This window comes from Vombatus ursinus, unplaced genomic scaffold (genome assembly GCF_900497805.2).
Source record: "Vombatus ursinus unplaced genomic scaffold, bare-nosed wombat genome assembly UNPS02014779.1, whole genome shotgun sequence".
NCBI classification, from domain to species: domain Eukaryota; kingdom Metazoa; phylum Chordata; class Mammalia; order Diprotodontia; family Vombatidae; genus Vombatus; species Vombatus ursinus.
This window is the reverse complement of record NW_020954557.1, coordinates 43,613,815-43,634,247: the sequence shown is the minus strand read 5'-3', so window position 1 is coordinate 43,634,247 and position 20,433 is coordinate 43,613,815. Positions and strand designations below refer to the sequence as shown.

General features: G+C 39.4%; 1 protein-coding gene across 8 annotated transcripts in view; it reads left to right on the top strand.

Moving 5' to 3' along the window:
• Positions 1–18,380, top strand: part of RAPGEF4 (Rap guanine nucleotide exchange factor 4) — a 256,826-nt gene extending 238,446 nt beyond the window's left edge. For all 8 annotated transcript variants that reach the window (XM_027866117.1, XM_027866121.1, XM_027866124.1 and 5 more), the window contains 2 exons: positions 14,467–14,521; positions 17,968–18,380. In XM_027866117.1, coding sequence (XP_027721918.1) covers positions 14,467–14,521; positions 17,968–18,095 — 183 coding nt within the window. In that variant the 3' untranslated portion in view covers positions 18,096–18,380. The remainder of the gene's footprint in view (positions 1–14,466; positions 14,522–17,967) is intronic.
• Positions 18,381–20,433: the final 2,053 nt, after the last annotated feature.

Genomic DNA, 20,433 nt, shown 5'->3' with positions numbered 1-20,433 from the left:
CACTGGAGGTCATTGATCAAGGTTGGATGAACACAGGAGGACAATGCTGTAAAATCGATTCTTACTCGGGAGTGAGATGACTAGTCAGCCTCCAAGGTCCTTCCAGTTGTGAGAAACTGTGACTATCTGCCTCTCTATTTAAATATCTCCAATTTTCAAATTATTGTGTCTGCTTTTTTGTAGTTTTTCCTCTCTTTCCTAGCTATCAACCTGTTTGCTTACTAGCCCCTATTCTGTTTCTTATTTGTAGCTTCTTTTCGACTGTGGAAACCATATGACCAAGTCTGCTAGAATTATCATTCAGTTGACAAGTATTTATTAAGTGCCTACTATGTGACTGACACTACAAAATAAAACTAAATAGCCTTGGAACGAAGGCTAAGGGTCTCTCCTCTGAGTGAAGTATATGATTTAACAAATGGACTTCATGATATCTATTTTGTGTTGTCAGAGGCCCTTCCTGCTATTTCCTCATTCTCCATGGTGTCCTCATTAGGTGAGATTGCTAGTTAGCTGAGTTCTAGGTCGGTGAAGTATCAAAACAAAGACAAATTCAGAAGACCAATGAATAATTGGTTGGTCCAATTTCTTGCTAGTTTAAAAAAAATGGGAAAACTGTAGCCCTAAAATTGAAAAAAACAAATACCCCGTCACAGGAAAACATGGGAAATCCTATAGCAATTCTAGATGAGTCAGCACTGTTGAGCTTTGGGCATCAGCCAAGCACAGATATAACCATTGCTTAGTCCAGGGTTTCTGGATTTCAAGCATCTTGGAAAATAGTGTATATGCTCAGACTCCTCAAAGACATTTACTCCTGAGGTCATGTTCTCCATCTGTACTTCTTGTCAAAGGGGATGTACAGTAGTTGTGTTTATTCTTTCTGATGTTCAAGTCACAATTGAGCACTGAGATCAGCATTCTTCACACATTTCTTAACTTCCCGTTTTAAAACATTTTGCCAACTTAAAAGACAAATCAAATAGCTACTCAGAAATAGAAACCAAAAAAGCTTCCTAGAAGCCATTTGCCAAATTATACAAAAAATTTAAAAGATGGGTACAGTCATTTACTATCATTTTTCTCATCAGAAAGGATATCTGCATTTGGATTCTTTTTTTCTTTTTCTTCATCATCATCATCATCATAGCTAGTATTTATATTATAGTGCTTTAAGATCTGCAAAGTAATGTACAACTTTTTTTTTAAAAACCTGGGAGGTAGGTACCATTATTATTCCCATTTATAGATAAGGAAAGATGGAACTTAAGAGACTTGTCTAGGATCACACAGCTGGCAAGTGTGTGAGGCAGAACTTGAACTCAAAGTAACACATCTGTTGACATCTTACATGACTCCTGGCAACTGTCCAGGCCAAGATATATCTCTGGGTGGAGTTCAACAAATGCAAAAACTATTGAGCACCTACTGTGTGAAGTTGGAGTTAGACTACATGAAGTGTAGTCCCTATGCTGACACAATTTTTGTATGACCTTGGGCAAGAACTCTGGGCTTCATTTTCCTCACCTGTGAAATGAGGGGATTTGGACTAGATGACCTCCAAGGACCCTTCCAGCTCTAAGTCTATGACCCAATGATCCCCTGTGAAACACACTGTGCCAGCTGCCATGGAGTCTGTTATAGACTTGAGGAATGATGTGGACAATGGGCAAGACAATGGAAAACCAGATGCTGGAAAAAGCCTGAAAGAGGGCCTTGGAATTTTCAGGATTCCTAAGATCTCCAGCTGCAAGTAATGATCTAAAATATTGAACCCTGTGACTGAATGAGGATGACTGACTATGACTGACATTTATATATGGCTTTAAAGTTTGTAAAGTGCATTACGTCCATGATCTCATCAGAGCCTCCTGATAGTACGTGCCCATATAATCTTAGATTTAGAGCTCAAGGTTGTCCTTTGGGGTTGTTGACACCCTTCATTTTACAGATGAGGAAACTGAGGCTTGGAAAGGCTGAGCTAAGGCAGGATTCGAGCCCAGGTCTTCCTGACTCCAAGTCCAGAATCCTATCTTTTATACTATGCTGCCTTCCCCTCTCAGGATTTGAGATGTACTATAGAATGAACAAGGCCTTGTGAGTTTTGATTCATGGAGTAAGACAAAGATTTTCTCTTCTCTTTAAAAGTGTATGATGAGTTAGCTACCAGCCACATTTCTCCTTAGCCAGCAAAGTAAAATGCAGTGACTACTACTCAAACGTGATTAGGGGAATATAATCCATTTGCTGACAATGCTAACAATTATAATGATGACGACGACGATGATGATGATAACATTTATATAGCACCTACTATGTATGAGGCACTGTGCTAGAATTTTACAAATATTATCTTGTTTTATCTTCATAACAACCCTGGGAGATGGGTGCCATTATTATCCCCATTTTACAGTTGAGGAAAATGAGGCAAAAATAGAGGCTAAGTGACTTGTCCAGGGTCACACAGCCAGTAAATATCTGAGCTTGAATTTGAACTCAGGTCTTCCTGGCTCTATCCATTGTGTCACCTACCTGCCTGGCCACCTTTCTCTGTGCTGCAGTATTTGTACACTATAAGGTAAGAGACCCAATGTTAGGTGTGTTCCTAGCGGGCTAACGTACATTTTTGCCACAAATAGATAACCCTTCCTGTTCTCCAGCTATGATACTTCCATGGGAAAAGTGGATCTGTTTTTGGAATTGCCCTTCCATAAATCGGGTGGCACAGAAAGAAGGAATGGAAATCCCAAAAGGCACTTCACATCAGGCATCTCTCCAAAAACTGGGCCTTCTTCCCCCAGCCACCATCCCAAGAGCCAGAAGCACTTGCTTGCCAGTGTTATTCTCTCAGCTGTCACCTTCTGTGACATCACATACCCTGTTTGCAGAAGAAACCCTCTTCCTCCTCCTGCACATCATAATGGTCTAGCAGGGGGACCAATGTGATCAGTTGTTCTTGGGGTCTGGGTGACTATGACTCCAGGAGTTGCACCCATACAGGGAGCTGAAGTCACCAGGACATTCAAGAACCCAAGTTGTCGCTTTCCATGGAGTGGAGCACATTAGCAGGAGACCACTGTGCCAGTGCCCCCCACCCTCTCAGGCTCTTTATTGAGCCTCTCCACCCTTGAGGTGTGAAATGAGGATTAGGGAATTTGTTGCATATTGGTTTTCAGGTTTTGTGGATAGGAACAAAAGAGAATTCACACTCTGATCCTTATGCAAAAAAAAAGGGGGCAGACATTCTTTCATTTTTTTTTTTGGAACATAAAGGGGTATTCGAAAAGTGTTTGAATAAAGCCCTTAGTAGCTTTCTATGGCATCCATGAATATTTATAACATTTAGGAGCCTAGACTAGGAATGGATTAGCAGATAATGTGTTGGCCTGCTGCCACCATACCAGGCTGCATAAAGCTGAAAGGGTATTGTTGCATATATATAGCATGCTGATAGTCACAGTTGCTACTGTATTATGTGCTTGGTTCTATTTCAGACATACCCATATTTAGGTTTATTTATTTATGAATATCATTTTTAAACTAATAGTTTTATTTGGCGTTAGAAGACTGGTGCAAACTTCTAAACATGCATCATCTCTCCTTGAACGAAAAAGAATATTTTGAACCGTTATTTTTTGCTTTACAAATTGTAACTGAAATCCAGCCCTTCAATCCTGCCAAGAGTGGAGCAATAAAAGATCCTACCTACCCAGCCCCACAGTACCAGCTGAATCTACAAGAAAAAGCTATAAAATTATTTATCAAGTTTACTCTTTGTAGTACATAAAGCAGTCTAAATTCAGGTCTTGCAAATGCTTTAAATCAAATCAAGACATATTTATTGAATGTCTGTTCTAGTTGAGGCACTGTCCAAGGATGTACATGTGAGTCATGCCTTGAGGCTCCTTCCTGCCTTAAGAAGCTCATGATCTAGTTGCTGAGACAGAACATAATAAACATGAGGAAAATAAGTTGAACCAGCCATGACATATTTACACTGGAGTTCAGCAATCCTATTAAAAAAAAATTTAAGTGTCTTCTATATATAACAAATACTAGGTGGTAAGGTTATAAAAAAGAAATAATTCTTGTCCAGATAAACTTCCCCTGGCCTTAATAGAAAGAAAGCTCTCTGAGGGCAGGGATTGTCTTTGGTTTTGTCTTTGTATAGCACCCGATACATATACCTAGCACTGTATCTTGTACATTAAATATTTATACTTTTTAAATAATTGTTAAATTGACTTTTCCTCAAGGAGCTTACAGTCTAGCACGGGGGAATAAGGCAAATTACCTGTGATACAAAATAGAATATAAAAAGTGCTAAAGCAAAACAGTTTATATAACCCAATTGACTCAATCAATCAACAAACATTTATCAGGTACTTAAGTTCATGGGAGCTCATGAGATCACCAAATGAAGTAGCATATATAGAGAGGGGGGCCCAAGACAGAACCCTGAGGGGCACCTACAATCAGAGGGAATGATCTGAATGATATTGTTCAGTCATTTCAGTTGTCCATGTTATTTTTTTCAAATAGCTGGGACAATTTACTTTTTGTCTCGCACAGTTTTAATTTTTGATTTCTTGAAGTATAGCTCTGAAAAAATGGACTTTAAAAAGGGACGCACTTGAGGACCTAGGGGGCCATAGGTGGCCTTGAGACTGCAGGTTCCCCACCCCTGACCTAAACTCATGGTTTAGGTTTTGATGGCTTAGAATAAGTGTAAACAGTAATTGTTTTCTGTTCAAGCCAGAAACTCTAGAGAGTTTTCCCCTCCTAGACTGATATTTTTGTGATGGTAAATTGGACCATCCTTTGTTTCAATTCTTATCAAGCCCTTAGTCATTCAATGGGACTGTCCTCAGACAAAGGGCGACCTGGGAAAGACCTTAACTTAGAAAGTCCAGGGTCACCCACTGCATCCTGGGCCATCACCAGTCCACCTTTGTCTTGCCACTGCACTTTGATCATTCTGGAGGAAAAAAGTGAGGTTGATGACTTTGCACAGATCTGCCTCACTTAAATCCAATCCACTTGCAAGTCAAGACGTCACCCTCATGATGTCGTTGTTCCTCTTCAAGAACAAAGGACGAACAACAAAAATAGTACTGTCCAACTCTTCATTACCACTTTTGGAGTTTTCTTGGGAAAGATACTGGAGTGGTTTACCATTTCCTTCTCTAACTCATTTTACAGATGAGGAAACTGAGGCAAACAACTTGGCCAGGGTTATAATCTAGTAAGTGTCTAAGGCTAGATTTGTACTCAGATCTTCCTGATTTTAGACCAGGTGCTGTATCCACTGTGCTACCTAGCTGCCCTGTGATCTCATGATCTAGCAAAGGAGACACAAAGAATGGTCACAGAGGTAGGAAAACCAGAAAAGAGTAGTGTCCTGAAAACTTAGAGAGAAGAAACTATCAAGGAGGGGAGAGTGATTAACTGTGTCAAAAACTGCAGAGGCCAGGGAGGATGAGAACTGAAAAAAGGCCACTGCATTTGGTAATTAAGAGAACATTAGCGACTTTGGAGAGAGCAGTTTCATTGGAATGATAAGGTTGGAGGCTAGATTGACAAGGGGTAGAGAAGAGAGTGAGAGGAGGAAAAGTAGAGGCATCTATTGAATATGGTAAGGAGTATAGCTACAAAGAGCAGAAGAGACATAGGATGATAGAAGGAGATAGGGGAGATGTGGGCATGTTTGTAAACTGTAGGAAATGAGCCAGTAGAGAAGGAGAGGTTGAAAATGAATGAAAGAGTGGGGGTGACAAGAAGGGCAATCTGTTGGAGGAGATGGGATGGAATATCACTTGAACAAGTAGAAGGGTCAGCTTGGGTAAGGAGTAAGACCACTCCATCATGTGGGACAGGGGTGAAGGAGGAGTGGGTGACAGAAGGCACCTGAATGATAGGAGATGGAGAAGAGGAGAGAAGAGAGAGCTTGTCCCAAATGTCCTCAATTTTTTTTCCGTAATATTCGAGTCAAAGTTTTCAGCTGAGAGAATGGTGGGTGGGTAGGGGAGTCACAAGAGGTTTGAGAAGGGATGAAAAGTTTTGGAAGAGCCTGTATGGAGAGGGATAGTGAGCTGATAAGGGAGGTATGGTAGGACTGCCTAGTAGCAGCAAGGGCCTGGTTGAGGTTGTGTAAATTTGTAGTGGACCCAATCAGAATAGTTGTGTGATGCTTGGATGGGAGTGATCAGTGATAAGGAGGTTAGGTTTTCCAGACAGGAGAACCACGTGGAGTTGAATTAATTCACCCAGGGGTCAAGATGAGGAGAAGACAGGGATACAGGGGAGATGGCCTGGAAGAAAAATGAGGAGTCATGGAATTGAAGGTCACAGAACAGATGAAAACTAGGGTTATGTAAGAGAAGGCAGAGAGAAAGGTGAAAAGCTAATAGATTATGGTCAAATAAGGGGATTTCAGAGTTCTTAAACATGGAGGTCGTACATTTGTGGGTGATGACAAGATCAAGGGTATGACCATCTTTGTTTGTGGCTGAGATGGGGTAGAGGAGTTAACTCATGTAAGTACTTAATAAATGCTTGTTGATTTGTTGGGACTTCTGAGCCTTAAAGTTGGTCCTGAGTAGAGGTACATGGCAATGGAGACAGGCATCATGAAGTACTGGGTAGAAAGCTGGCCTCAGTCAGAAAGACAATAACTATAAATTTGAAATGTGGAATCCCAAAGGGGCAGCCCCTTGTACAATGTTGTGGCTAGAACTCTGGATCAGGGGTAGGGTTGGATTTGCTCATGGAATAAAACGATATTAATTTGGTAGACAAGGGGAGGTAAAGCATATATATGTGTATATGTATATTTATTATATATATATATATATATGTATACATACATTTATATATTTAACTTTTCAGTTGTCCAGCATCCCAGGAACTTGCTGGGTTTGCTTCGTGGAGACTATCCCTTCTGGCAGGGGTGGGAAGTCTTGTGTAATGCTACTTGGCTTTGTCCCCAGTGTTGCCAATTAGGTCATGAAGTCTACATACTTTTAACCTCAGTTACTTCCAAAATAAATGTGAATAGCAACCTGCTGTTTGCATAACATGAGTTGAAAAATATTGAAATTCCATGGTACTGTGGAAAGACCCAAGCGTTCAGAGTCAGACCTGGCTACAAGTCTTTATCTTCCCTACTTACTACCAACGCAAATCATTTAACCTGACTGGGCCTCATGTTCCCCAACTGTAAAACGAGGGGGTTGGTTTAGATCTCCAAGGTCCCTTTCAGCTCCAAATTGCTGGTCCTGTATTTCAGTTCTGTAGCCTAAATTTATTCTGATGCACTTTAAAGGGAAGAGTTGGCTGCCAATGATTGGAGGACTACCTAAACTTAAAATGTTAAGTCCCATCCTTCCACATGATAAAACCCTACCAGAATTATGTGTTTTTTGCAGAGGCATTGGCAGGTTCATGCCAGGCTACATACCACTGGCAGTATTATGCTGACCTAATGAAGCAAAGAAATAAACCCCCATGCAAAAGCAAGGTTTGAATTTTGAAGATGTAACTAAAGTTATCTTTGAGTGCAATTAAAAAGGATACATCAAAATTAAAACAATTGTTAAAATTAATCAAAGATTTAGAAAGGTAGAACCAAACTCTGGAGCTGAAAATTACTGATTTAAACAATTGTTCTCACATTTTAAACTACATAATGAGGTAAAAATTACGAAGCCTCAGAACATAGCTCTAAAGACTAGTCTAAAACTGAAGTCAGAATGAAATGTTTTAGCTTTCAAAACTAAAAAGCAGAACAATTACTTCCTACAAAATGGTATAGGAAGAGGTTTCTGACCCCTGCTAATTGTTTTATTATTCTTCAGAAGGGAATACAGGCAGCATTTCCCAGGGTTTCTAGTAATTACACTCCATTCAATATCAGAAGAATTACAATAATTCTCCATGGAATATACTTGTGCCCTTCAGATGCAAAGCCTTTGGAGAAGTGGAAAAAACAACTTAAAGTAAATTAGCATGAAAATTATCATAGTTACTGTTTATTTGAAGGCTCCATATATCAGAGACTAATTATACATTGTATGCCACAATTTCTTGGAGGTATTTGTAATATATTTCCCATGCTGACCAAAAGACGTATGAGTTTTAGGGTCCTCCATAGAAGTACACTTGAACTTTCCCAATTCTGCCTTTGTACATGAGAAAATGTCTGGGCATGGACAGTTCAGACTTAAAGTAGCAGTAGTCACCAAGATCTTATAAGTATTCTTTTTAATATAAAAAATTGGGAATCTTCTATGGATCGTTTTCATCTTGTATGAATTGATTTTTTTTTTGAAAACCATTGAGTCTCTCAGATTCATTTTCTATAGTCTGGTAAGGCGAGAGGCCAGGGAAGGTGTAGGGGGTGGGGGAAACATGGCAGTTCCCGGGCTTGAGAGTCACTTTCCCTGTGTGGAGTCTTATCAATTTTCTTGCTATTGTTAAAGGTAATTCACCATCTCTATGGAGCCACCTTTAGAATATCAGCAGCAAAAGCCCTGTTGAAACAGCACACAAAGATTGAGGGGTCCTCGCTAGTGTTAAAATGCTATGTTCAAAAAAAAATTCCATATTCCCTTCTATGGAATGATGTTTTGTCTCACAGGTTAAAAAATACATATCCAACCTTTAAAAAAAAAGAATTTAAACTAGGAAGAAATAAAACACAAAAGATTTCCTTCTAGTCATCTGAATTTAACCAAAAGTTTTTTAAAAGAATTAATATTAACCTTGAAACATACTTTAACCTAGAAGGCTAATAGACTTGAAAGGACAGTAAATCACACATCAATGTGGAGCAGTACATTAGAGGTAGAATTTTTTTTATAGATAGAGAGGGATTGACTGTGATTTCATTGTTGGAGGGAACTCCCAAGTGGGCAAACTCAGTCTTATCCATGCTACTTAAGAGTTGCCTAGAGCACTAAGAGGTTAAGCAATGTGGCCACAGTCACCCAGCCAGTATGTGTCCAAGGCAGGACTTGAACCCAGATATTTCTGGCTACAAAACAATCTGTCCACTAGTCTATACTACCTGTTACCCATGCCTACAACCACACCTATCTACTTTACTGCCTATTTACATACCTACCTACCTACCTGCCTACCTATGTACATACCTACCTGCCTATAAATCAGCTTAACTAGTATGCTTAACTACTATTTCTCAAGTGTCAACTATGGATCCAAGACTTGTTTTTGTTCATCTGACCTGAGACTATATAAAGCTGCTGAGGGAGATACAAAAGACGTATATGGTGGGTCTCTGCCCTACAGAAGTCTTACAATGAGTTGATTGAAACTGTCATGGGTAAAAGGAGTAGTTTGAGCACTTCCTACAAGACCACAGCACTTTAAGAAGGGCTCAGTGTTTTGAGATTGTTAGTGCTTGTCCCATTACACCCAGGACTGGGACTGTTTCTACTGATTTTTTTACAAGATATTTTGAAGTATGGCCTGGGCCTCAGAGTGAAAGTGTAAGAGAGGAGTTTACTAAGGTGCTCAATTCCTAATCTGAAGGATTGGGACAGGGGCAGCTAGGTGGCACAGTGGATAGAGCTCTGGCCATGGAGTCAGGAGGACCTGAGTTCAAATCTGACCTCAGACACTTGACAGTTACTAATTGTATGACTGTCTCTTAACCCTAATTGCCTCACCAACAAGGAAAATAGGAAAGAAATGAAGAATTGGGATAGTGTGGGGTTGAACCAGGTAGTCTCTGAAGACCCTTCCAGTTATAAATATATATTATCCTATGAATCAAATAATGGGAATCTTTTAGCCACTTTCTGTAAGAAGTCTAAGTGAAAGATAAAATTATTGACATATCCTTGAGATATGTCACTGTCTCACTGCTAGCTCATTAACCCTGATGCTTGGTGAACAAGGAATTTGCAAATATCCCAGGCAGAAAATTCCCAAGAAGGGGGTCCTCCACAAAAAGTTCCCGGTTTCATAAACTTTGTATCTCGTATTTTCCCTTCATTAGAGCTAAGTGGAATAGGAGACAAATGCTAGATTTGGAGTCAGTTCAAATCCTGCTTCAGGCACTAGCTGAGTGACCCCTCAGCCATCTCTTAAACTCTCTCAGCGTCTGTTTCCTGATCTATAAGATGGGGATAATAATATCACCTACCTCTCAGGGTTGTTGTGAGGATGAAATGAGATAATGCATATGATGTGTTTTTCCAAACCTTAAAGTGTTTAAGCTAGCTTAAAACTATGCTGAGACTTTTGAAACCTTTGTATAAATGCTAGTTAGCATCATCATCACCATCACTAATCTTCTATTATATTTATTTACTTATTTTTAACATTCATTTAAAAAAAAAGATTTGAGTTCCCAATTCTCTGCCTCACCCATTGAGAAAGCAAGCAATATGATACCAATTATACATATGAAATCATGGAAATCATATTTCCATAATACCCATGTTACAAAAAAAGCAAGAAAAATAAAGTGAAAAAATTATGCTTCAATTTGCATTTAGAGTTCATTAGTTCTTTTTCTGGAAGTGGATAGCATTTTTTGTCATGAATCTTTTAGAATTTTCTCAGATCATTGTATTGATCAGAAAACTAAGTATTTCACAGGTGATCATCAGTACAATATTGTTGTTATTGTATACAATGTTCTGGTTCTGCTCACTTCACTTTGCATTTTATTATTATTATTAATTAAAGGCAGAAAAACAAGTACAGAAACGCACTAGCTGGTGTTGGTTGCTATAATATCTGCCTGGCAAATAGATTTTTTAAATCTCCGAACTTTTCAATAGTCTTTCCTAAAGAGTGTCTTACAAACAGAGCTTCTGTTAGGTAAATATAAATAACTTACAGAAATACAGAACCAAAGCCGGGGACCAGAAATTCACTTTATACTTTCTCTCAAAGCTCTAATGTTCTTTTAAAAAAAACTCTCTAATTTTTAAATTTATTTTATTTGCCTTTTAAATTGGGCCCCACTGGCACAGACCTACAGCCATTGCTGATCTGTATGACTTCCCAAGGCAATAGATGATTTGATAAGGCCTCTAGTTGTCTTCATAATCTCTACCCTGCTTTCTGGCTCTAAATCCTACAATTCTATGAGCCTATCATTCCATATCCTCAAGGCTATGATCCAGCACCATCTGTAAACCTCTTACATCCACAGAATTTGATCTTAAAAACTGGTGGACTTGGCCTGACTCCTTCTTGATCCTGGGTCTTACTGGGGAAATACTGGTCTACATCACAGCGTAAAACCTTCTGTAATCACCATGTGAAGGATCAGCCCTACAGCTTCAGCATTGACCCTGAAGTTCCATGTTTCAGCAGATGTCATCATACCCGCCTCAGGCCACAGGCAAAAGAATCGAGAGGAGGAAATAGAGTGCTGTCCCACATCCTCTTTTCATGTCATTTGTTTCATCTCATTCCCAGCCCCTCCCAGATGCCCGGGCTATAGAAGACGTCCCCTGTCCCATGACTAAAGCTCTCCATCCAGGCCTCCTCCCCCTGGGAGGTGGCCCCTTTCACCACACTCCTTACCAAAACTTACTTGCGTGTCTCCCTCAGAAATAAGCTGCCCTCAGCCAGCTGTTAGAAAGGCTTTGATCAGCTCCTTGCCTGTATGGTGGCAATAGCTTCAGGGAGTTCAATGTGTTACTCCTCCCAGGTATATTTGCAATAAATAGCAAAGGCTACAATTCCTTAACCCAAAAGAATGGGGGAATTTCTGGCGTCAGAACAGAGAAGTGGAAGAGATTATTTCTTTGGGAGGGGGAGAATCATCAGCTATAAATACACCACCTGTGAATAAGGACAGCCTGGCCATATAACTAAGTGAGAGATTTAATTGAAATGATGTTTAGTTACATTTTTGGAATTCTTGCATGTGTTTTTGTAGATTAACTCCGAAATATTTTATGAATTTTATAGTATATATTGATTTTTTTGACTTATCAAAAAAGCTCAGAACCTGAGAGTCTGAAGGGACTTTAGAGGTCTTTTCTAATCTGTAACTGGACTCTGTAACATCCCCCAAAACCAATCATCCTATCTATATCTGAAGATTACACCCCACCCCCACCCCTGCCCAGAAGGGAACCTTCTATCTCCCAAGGTAAGTCATTTGTCTCTTGTATAGCTCTAATTTGTGAGGAACTTTTTTCCTTAAATCAACCTAAAATTGTCTTTTCGTAACTTTCAGTTATAGCTTTTGGCTCCATCTTTTGAGACCAAACAGAATCAGCCTAATGCCTCTTCTACAAAACAACCCTTCAAATGTCTGTCTTAAAGACAGACTTCACATTCCCCCTAATATTTCCCTTCCCCCACCAATTCTTAGAAATGATTCTATTAAAGTCCCCTGAAATATTTCTCAATACCTTCCTCTGTTCCCAGTACACTCACTCTGTGATAGGAGAACTCCTTTGGAAGGCAGTAAGATGTTAACAAAAGGAGAGATTAAAAAGATGCTATTTGTGAAGACTCTTAAATCTTAGGTTTTTAAAGCTGCCCCAAAATCTGTCTCCCACCCATCCTTCCATACCTCTTTAATATTACTCCCCTTAACAAACTCTATATTGCAGCTAAACTTAGAGGTCTACTGTTGTTGATCAGTTGTGTCTGATTCTTCATGACCCCAGTTGGTATTTTCTTGACAAAAATACTGGAGTGGTTCGCCATTTCCTTCTCCAGCTTATTTTATAGCTGAGGAAACTGAGGCAAACAGTGTTAAATGACTTGCTGAGGGTCGCACAGCTAGTAAGTGTTTGAGGCCAGATTTGAACTCTGAAAGATGAGTCTTCCTCACCCCAGGCCCAACACTCTATGCACTATGGCGCCACCTAGCTGCCTGTATACTAGGTCTATAGTTCTGGTCTAACTTTAGCATACTATCTCCTGTATTGCCCATGTCTGTAATGCTCTCCCTCCTCATCTCTACCACTTAACACCTTTAGTTTCTTTTGAGGTTCAGCCCAAGTTCCAGCTCCTATTCAAACCCTTTCCTTCATCCCAACTCTTCTCTTCTCCACCCCACCCCCTACCCCCAGCACACTTACAGTTATTCTCTCCCTGTGCACATCACTTTCTATATATCCTTTGCAGACTGGCTTCAATCGTCATCACTTACCTGAAAATACTTCTATTCTCCAAAGTTCCTGATGATCTTTTCTTTGCCACATCTGATGGTCTTTTCTCAGCCCTTATCCTTCTTGACCTCTTTGGAGCATTTGACTCAGTTGACCATCCTTTTCCTTCTAGACATTCTCTCCCTTCTGGATTTTCATGATGCTGTTCTCTGATTTTCTGCCTACTTGGCAGCTTCTACTTATGCTGATTCATCATCCATATGGAGCTCCCCAACATTCATGTACCTCACAGCTCTGTCCTAGGCCCTCGTCTATGTTCTCTTGACATTCTCCCCCTTGGTGATTTCATTAATTTCATGAGTTCAAGTATTTTCTGTCTTGATGACTTGTATTTATTTTGCACAATTTTAATGTATTTACTTGTATTCAAATTGTCTACTCAGTAGAACAGAATGTAAGTTATTGAAAGGCAGGCTTGTTTCATTTTTGTCTTGGCATCTCCTGGGCCTAGAATACAGTGTTGTCTCATAACAGGCACTTAACATTTTTGAGGTGAATTGGAGTAAGGTCTGGGTAAACTTTGGTTGAGTTACAGTAAGACTTCCATGGAAACCATGTTCAGGCTCTCCTCTTTTAGGATGTTTTCTTGGGGCTTCTCCAGTTCTAGGGCAGTTGTAATGTCCACAAATATGACACCTTCATCCCAGGAAGGGGACATAAAAAGTCAGCTGTTACAATGAGATATTTCTTATTATTGTTGTTTTTCAATCATGTCCAACTCTTCATGACCCCATTTGGGGTTTTCTTGTCAAGGATACTGGAGTGGTTTGCCATTTCCTTCTCCTGCTCATTTTGCAAATGAGGAAACTGAGGCAAAGAGGGTTAAGTGACTTGCTCAGGGTCACATAGCTAGTAAGTACCTGAAGCCAGATTTGAACTCAGGAAGATGTCTTCTTGACTTCAAGCCCATCACTCAATCCACTCAATCCACCTAGCTGCCCACAGTGAAGTGTAGCTCCAGGAATAATACTCCTTTGGCTTTTTTTTTTGTGCTTTGCTTTTTTATCCGCAAAAAATAAGGAGAACACAGATGTAGGACGAGATTAGAACTCCTCCTGAATATCTTACCTTACCTTACAAAGACGAATTTGGATCTTTAGCTTCTCCCAAAAGTAATGTCATTGGAATCAATATTAGTCTTAAATTATTCCTGAGAAGCATCTGGGTCATACAGAATACAAAAGGCATGGTTTCTCATCACACCAGCTATCACTGAAATAAACAATGATTGTTCTTCTTGGCAGGTTCCATCATTTGGTACACTGATATGCTTTTTTTCTCCCTTTCTTTTTAGCGCATGATTGCTAACACAGTCAGAACGGTGAGATACTGCAGGAGCCAACCCTTCAGTAAGTTATATGCTGTATCCTGCCGTCTGGGTCTCGACGGCATGACTGTTTTTTAATGAGAATATTAATAAAGTTTGAGATGCCAGGTAACTTGGCGACTATATCAAGCACTTTGGACTTCAAACTCTAGGAAGACTCTGGGCCTTTGCTTACTTTTAGGTTGTTGCAAAGCTAAACAGTAAAAACAATAAAAAAAAAAGCAGTAAAAAAAAAATTTGGGGGGGGAGATGAATTTAAGAGTACTATTTTGATGTTCCTAACATGGCCTTTGAAGCTATATAGGAAAAGATTAAGACAAGCTTGCCCAGTTAATCCAGCCTTATCCCAGCTCTTCCTCTGACTCATTGTTTAATGTTGGGTAATTCTCTTAAACCCTTTATGACTCAGTTCCATCATTTATAAATAGGGGAAGATAATATTTATCATCTGTCCAGGAGTGTTGTGAGAATTAATTAATGTTTGCGATATATTTACAAAAGGTACTATGCAAAGAAACAGTATTTTCTGTTCTTAATATCACCACATGGGTTTAATGTGTGTTTTTTTTTTAATTTTTGTAAAGGCACCAGAGTAATTGGCACAATCAAATCCACGATCAGAATCACAATAAAGTGGTGTCACTGAATTCAACCTGGGGCACTATGTTATCATGGCACCTTGGTTCTAGCTTTGATGTGGGTCCTGTGTAGGTGGGCTAGTAGGTGAGTGAGAGAAATTTGGCTCCCTAGAATTGGGCTGGAGAAGGAAGGCAGTGTACTTTGTGATATATTTTTGGTTGTTGACTTTATTTCATTAGTCATTTTTAGAAATCTGGATATTAGTTCACAATTAATATGTCATAGAAGTGACCCCATAAGTCTACTTGGTGCCATCCTCGATGGTAAATGCTATAAATAGTTGTTGCCTTTATAGACATAAAGATTGTCATTATCACTCAGCATTACTGTGATTTCTGTCACTGTGATACATGACAATAAATATAACTAACATTTATGTGGTGCTTTATAGTTTGCAAAGCAGTTCACATATGTTATTCATTTGTTCTTCGCAACAGCCGTGTGAGGAAGTGCTGTAAACATTATTATCCCCACTTTATAAATGAGGAAATTGAGGCACAGAGTGGTTAAGTGATTTGCCAAGCTTGTGTCTGAGGTCAATCTAAGTCCAGCTCTTCCTTACTCCAAGTCCTGTACTCTAACCACCAGGCAACACTGTATCTCTATCAATGTATCCTAGTAGATATTATGTGGGGCAGAGATGTTTCTTTTCTTGTCAGTACTTCAGGTGGGTAGGATCACATAAGATGCTAATGTCCTATTAGTACCTATTTTTGTTTTTGATTCAGTGCCAGAGGAGAGAAGGGACTAGAGAAAAAATACTATGGATTAGCATGGTGAAGACCAATACCTTCGAGGTATTGGGGTTTAGGGTCGGGCAAGGAGACATCATCTCTACAGGACAGATGTCCTTGCCTTCTTGAGCCCTTGTTATCTGCTCTCCTATGGCAATGGGCCAAATAGGCCAGAGGAATCATTGAACTGTTCCACACAGATTCTGTCAGGGTCTGTGAATGGCTAGCATTCCTCAAGGAATGGTAATTAGATAATGAAGGAAGAGGCATCTCTGGAACCACCTCTGACAATCCCATAGGCCTTCCTGGAAAGATACCCTGCATGAAGGAGAGGGTGGGCCCTGGGGATTTGCACATTTGCATTCTGCTCCATTTTCTCCAAGAGGAGAAGGAAAACCAGTTTGTAAAATAATGTGTACTGCATTTGTTGAAGTTATCTGTAACTGCTGGTAAACAACAGCTGCTCAGCTCTGAAGTCAACAATCTATAGATAAAGCTATAGGAATAGAGTTAGAAACATTGCGAGACTATGGACAATGTAATTACAGTATATTGTACGTGGAGGGTATATTGCCAGCAAAAAGAGATGAAATTAAACACAATGTGTTCCTCACTCAGTCCAGTGAAGGATTAATTCTGTATGATTAGTATCCTGATGAGTTTCTTCTTATACCAAGTAAGGGCCTCTGAATCCACATGATGTTCTCTGTTCAGCCCTAAAATGCTCTCTTTCAACCTTTGTGCAAAAAGTACATTCCCTTTGCGTTTGGGAGTGGTGAGAGGAAAAGGAGAAGGGCACCTATGTTTGTGTATGTGTGTGTGTGCATTGGGTGAGGGTAACTGGAGGGGAGTGGGGAGTATAAGAGAAGCAGAGGGTCTACAAGAGGCAGCATAGCATAGGAGAAAAAGCCCAAGCTGGGATTTGTAGTCCTGGCCCTAACCTCTTATCTACCTTGTGACCTTAGACACAAGTGACTACCTCTGTGGGCCTCTAATAAATAGAAAAGGATTGGACTAGGTGATCCTTACACTTCCCCTACGGAGCTATAAACCTGGAATTGAAGTCCTACCATTGAAAGTACGGCACCCTCTGGAATACCATGCACCAGCTGGGTCAGGGAATGTTGTTTAGCAGGAAGAGTGGCGTCAACCCTCTGGGTTGGGGCTTTATTTTTTCAAGTAGAGAAGAGCAATATCATAAAAAGAGCCTTGAACTATGAATGACTAGGAGCCACATCCTAATGTCATCACCTACCAGCTGTTTTTACATTGGTCAAGTTGCTGAAGTTCAATTTTCTCATCAGCAAAATGAGAATGATGCCTGCATTGCCTACCACCCAGGGATGTTAGAAAAGAGATGTATAAACCACAATGGAAATGTAAGCTTCTCTTAAGTACAGAGGCCTCAAAAAGGTCAAAACAGGTACCTTTATAGCAAGGGAAGTGAATATTTTGAATCATGAATCCAGCCACTCTAGGAGTGGCATTGGAGCAGAAGTAAATATTTCAATTTTGTAAGCAGGCTGTACAAGCAAGAGAGGAAATTGCTTCTTCAAACTCAGGGCTTATTTCTTTAACCTTGGCCCAAATGAAAATTAAAAACAATAGTCAGTAAATAGTGAAACACGCAGCTAGCATAGGTTAGACTGATTTTTACCTAGAGAAAAAAGAAAAGATCTATTTTAGGCTTAAAGTTAGATTTATGGGAAGAAAGAAAAAGACAAGACAGTAGATTTCAATATGCTATCAGGGTTAGATGTGCCCTCAGATGGTTGCTTTGATTTTCACTCAGGTAAGATGCTAAGGAAAATATCAAATGAGGAAGTTTGGAATAGAGAAAATAATTAAGATTAATGTCTCCTATTAAAATATTAATAAATTAAAATAGTAAAGTATATATTATTAAATAATACATTAACTATTTTAATATAGATCATGAAAATAATACAGTAGCAACTTATCAGTGGCTAGGTGTCTATTGAAAGTCTTATTGACTCCCAGCATTAACGGTAGTAAATAGGTGAAAAGAATGAAGTAATTTGATATTAAACAGGTTGACTATGTAATAACCTGTGTTCTTTTCCTGTGTCATCAGATCCTGATGCAGCCCTTGCTAATAAGAACCATCAGGATGTCCGGGGTTATGTCCGACAATTAAATGTGATTGACAACCAGAGAACGTTATCCCAGATGTCACACAGATTAGAGCCTCGTCGAGCATGAACACTTAAAGGGACTAAAGCAATGGTTCATTTCCAGTCTACTATCTGCTAAAAAAAAAAATGCCATTTCTATTACAACTGTACTGCCACAGAGAACTTTACACAACAAACAAAAAATTAGTGAAAACAATCCCTGGGCATTGCCCAGCACACCAGCTACATGGCAATGAGGGCAGTGCGGCATTGTGGAACGAGTATTGAACTAGGTGCCAGGAGACCTGGGTTGTAGTCTCAGCTCTGCCTCCAACTAGCTGTGTGGCCTTGGGCAACTCACTTCATCTCTCTGAGCCTCTGTCTCCTCATCCGTAACATGGGGATAATAAAGGCTGTTTCTGCCTACCTCACAGGGCTGTTGTGAGGATTAAAAGAGATCATGTATGTGAACGTGCACTATCCGAACATGAGATATTATGAAGAGAGGAACATGTTTGGCTTATGAAATGCCCGTACACTGTGGCTTCAGGAATGCCCAGTGGGTATGCAGCTTAATTAATTTTGAAATACATCACTGTCTTTGCTGTACTATAAATAAAAACCATAGTAAAATCCAATAGAGCTACAGCCAGTGATGGGCATATGGTAAAATCTCTTCATGTCTCCAATACCTTTGTATAGAAGTAAGACATATCACCGGCAGAATTGGTGGGGATTTCTCTAAGAGAGGGCAGTAGTAATATATTCCATGGTTTTGAATCCACAAGGTTCTATGTTGTTCACAAAAATCCATGGAAGATGAAAATAGAGGTAGCGATGGTATTCTCATCCTCATGGCCTCACCTCTGAGAAAACCTGACTTTGCATACTACTGTACAACATTGGGGCTGTTTATGTGAACTTGGAAAGACTGGTCTCTAATTTTTGAAGGATAACTAGAATTGTATTTATGTTTACAATATAGCCTTTTTTTAAAACTGACCAATCAGGATTACATAGAAATTCCAGTACTGAGGTTGTTAAAAAATGCTATAGCAAAGATAGAAAATGACATTGAAAAAAGAGCACAATATGCACAAAGCATTTTTTCTTCAAAATGAGAATATTTTCCTGGGCATTAAAAAAAAAACAGTTTACTATCAATTGCAAATTGTTGTTACTGGCAAAAAAAACATATTTTCTGGACTTAAACATTATTACAGATATCTTAATTTTCAACAATCGTTTTGCACTTTCAGGTAGAATGTAAATAAAAGTGTTTATTCAATTAAAGTTATAAAGTATTTATTTGCTACATAACCAGTATTGTGCCAAAATCATTACTTTTTTATTTATTTTATTTAGCACGTAATTGGAATACAGTTTTTTATTTCATCTTCATAATTTGGCAGCATTTAATGTGTAGGAATCATGTGATGTGTGTGTATCTTCTGTAAATAACATCCAGGATCTTCATTAAATAGAAATGCTGAAAAGATGTTCTTGAGCCTTTATTAAAAAAAATGATGGTGGCTGGGAGTGGTCCAGACCTATGATTTCATCACTTTAGGGAATTCCCGGTGGGTAACCTCTCTCTACCAATGCAGGTTGGCTTCTGTTCTGCGACTTAAACTCTTAGAATCCTAAGAGGTGAAGTGATTAACCAGGGTCACACAGCCAGTATGTTTTAGGGGTAGGATTTGAACTGAGGTTTCCCAACTCTCTATTTTCTACCCCATGCTTCCTTTCCTTAACAGACATTTATTTACTCTCTTCCTGTACTACCAAAGTTGCCAGTTGGCTAGTATGAGTGAATCAGACTTGAAAGTAGCATGTAGAGGGTATCTACAATTGTTTTCTTTGTCTGACCCATTTGTCACAGTTTGAAAAGAAGGTAGCCACAAATGTACCCAGACCCCTTCTCATAAATGAACTCTAAAGCTACCACGGATTCAAAACAAACTTTAGGTTAGCAAAATACAGCTCATGAGGCCCCTTCCTGATGTTTTCCTTTCGCCGGAAAAAGCTAGGAGACATATTACCTTTAATTTTTAAACCATTTGATTAAACAGAATTGGAAAGTAAATAACAAGGGAAAATCCACACTGTCCCACAGATCCCCACACTACCAGCTGGAGAGAGAACAAATACACAAGAGTCCATAAAACTCATATTGCTAGAACACCTCTCATGCCCTGAAGCTGACATTCATTGCTTTCTGGAAAGCTGCTGATGGCATTTGATAGGCTTTCTCCATAAGATTTTTCCTTTACATGACATGTCTATCAAAACCATCAGGGCACTTAGTAAATAGTTTATAGATTACTCCTTTGATTCTATCACCACCCTCCAGATGCTTAATAAAATATTTGGTGAAGAGGAAGAGATTTCAGAGCTCTTAAAATTCCAGACAGAATACTCCATGA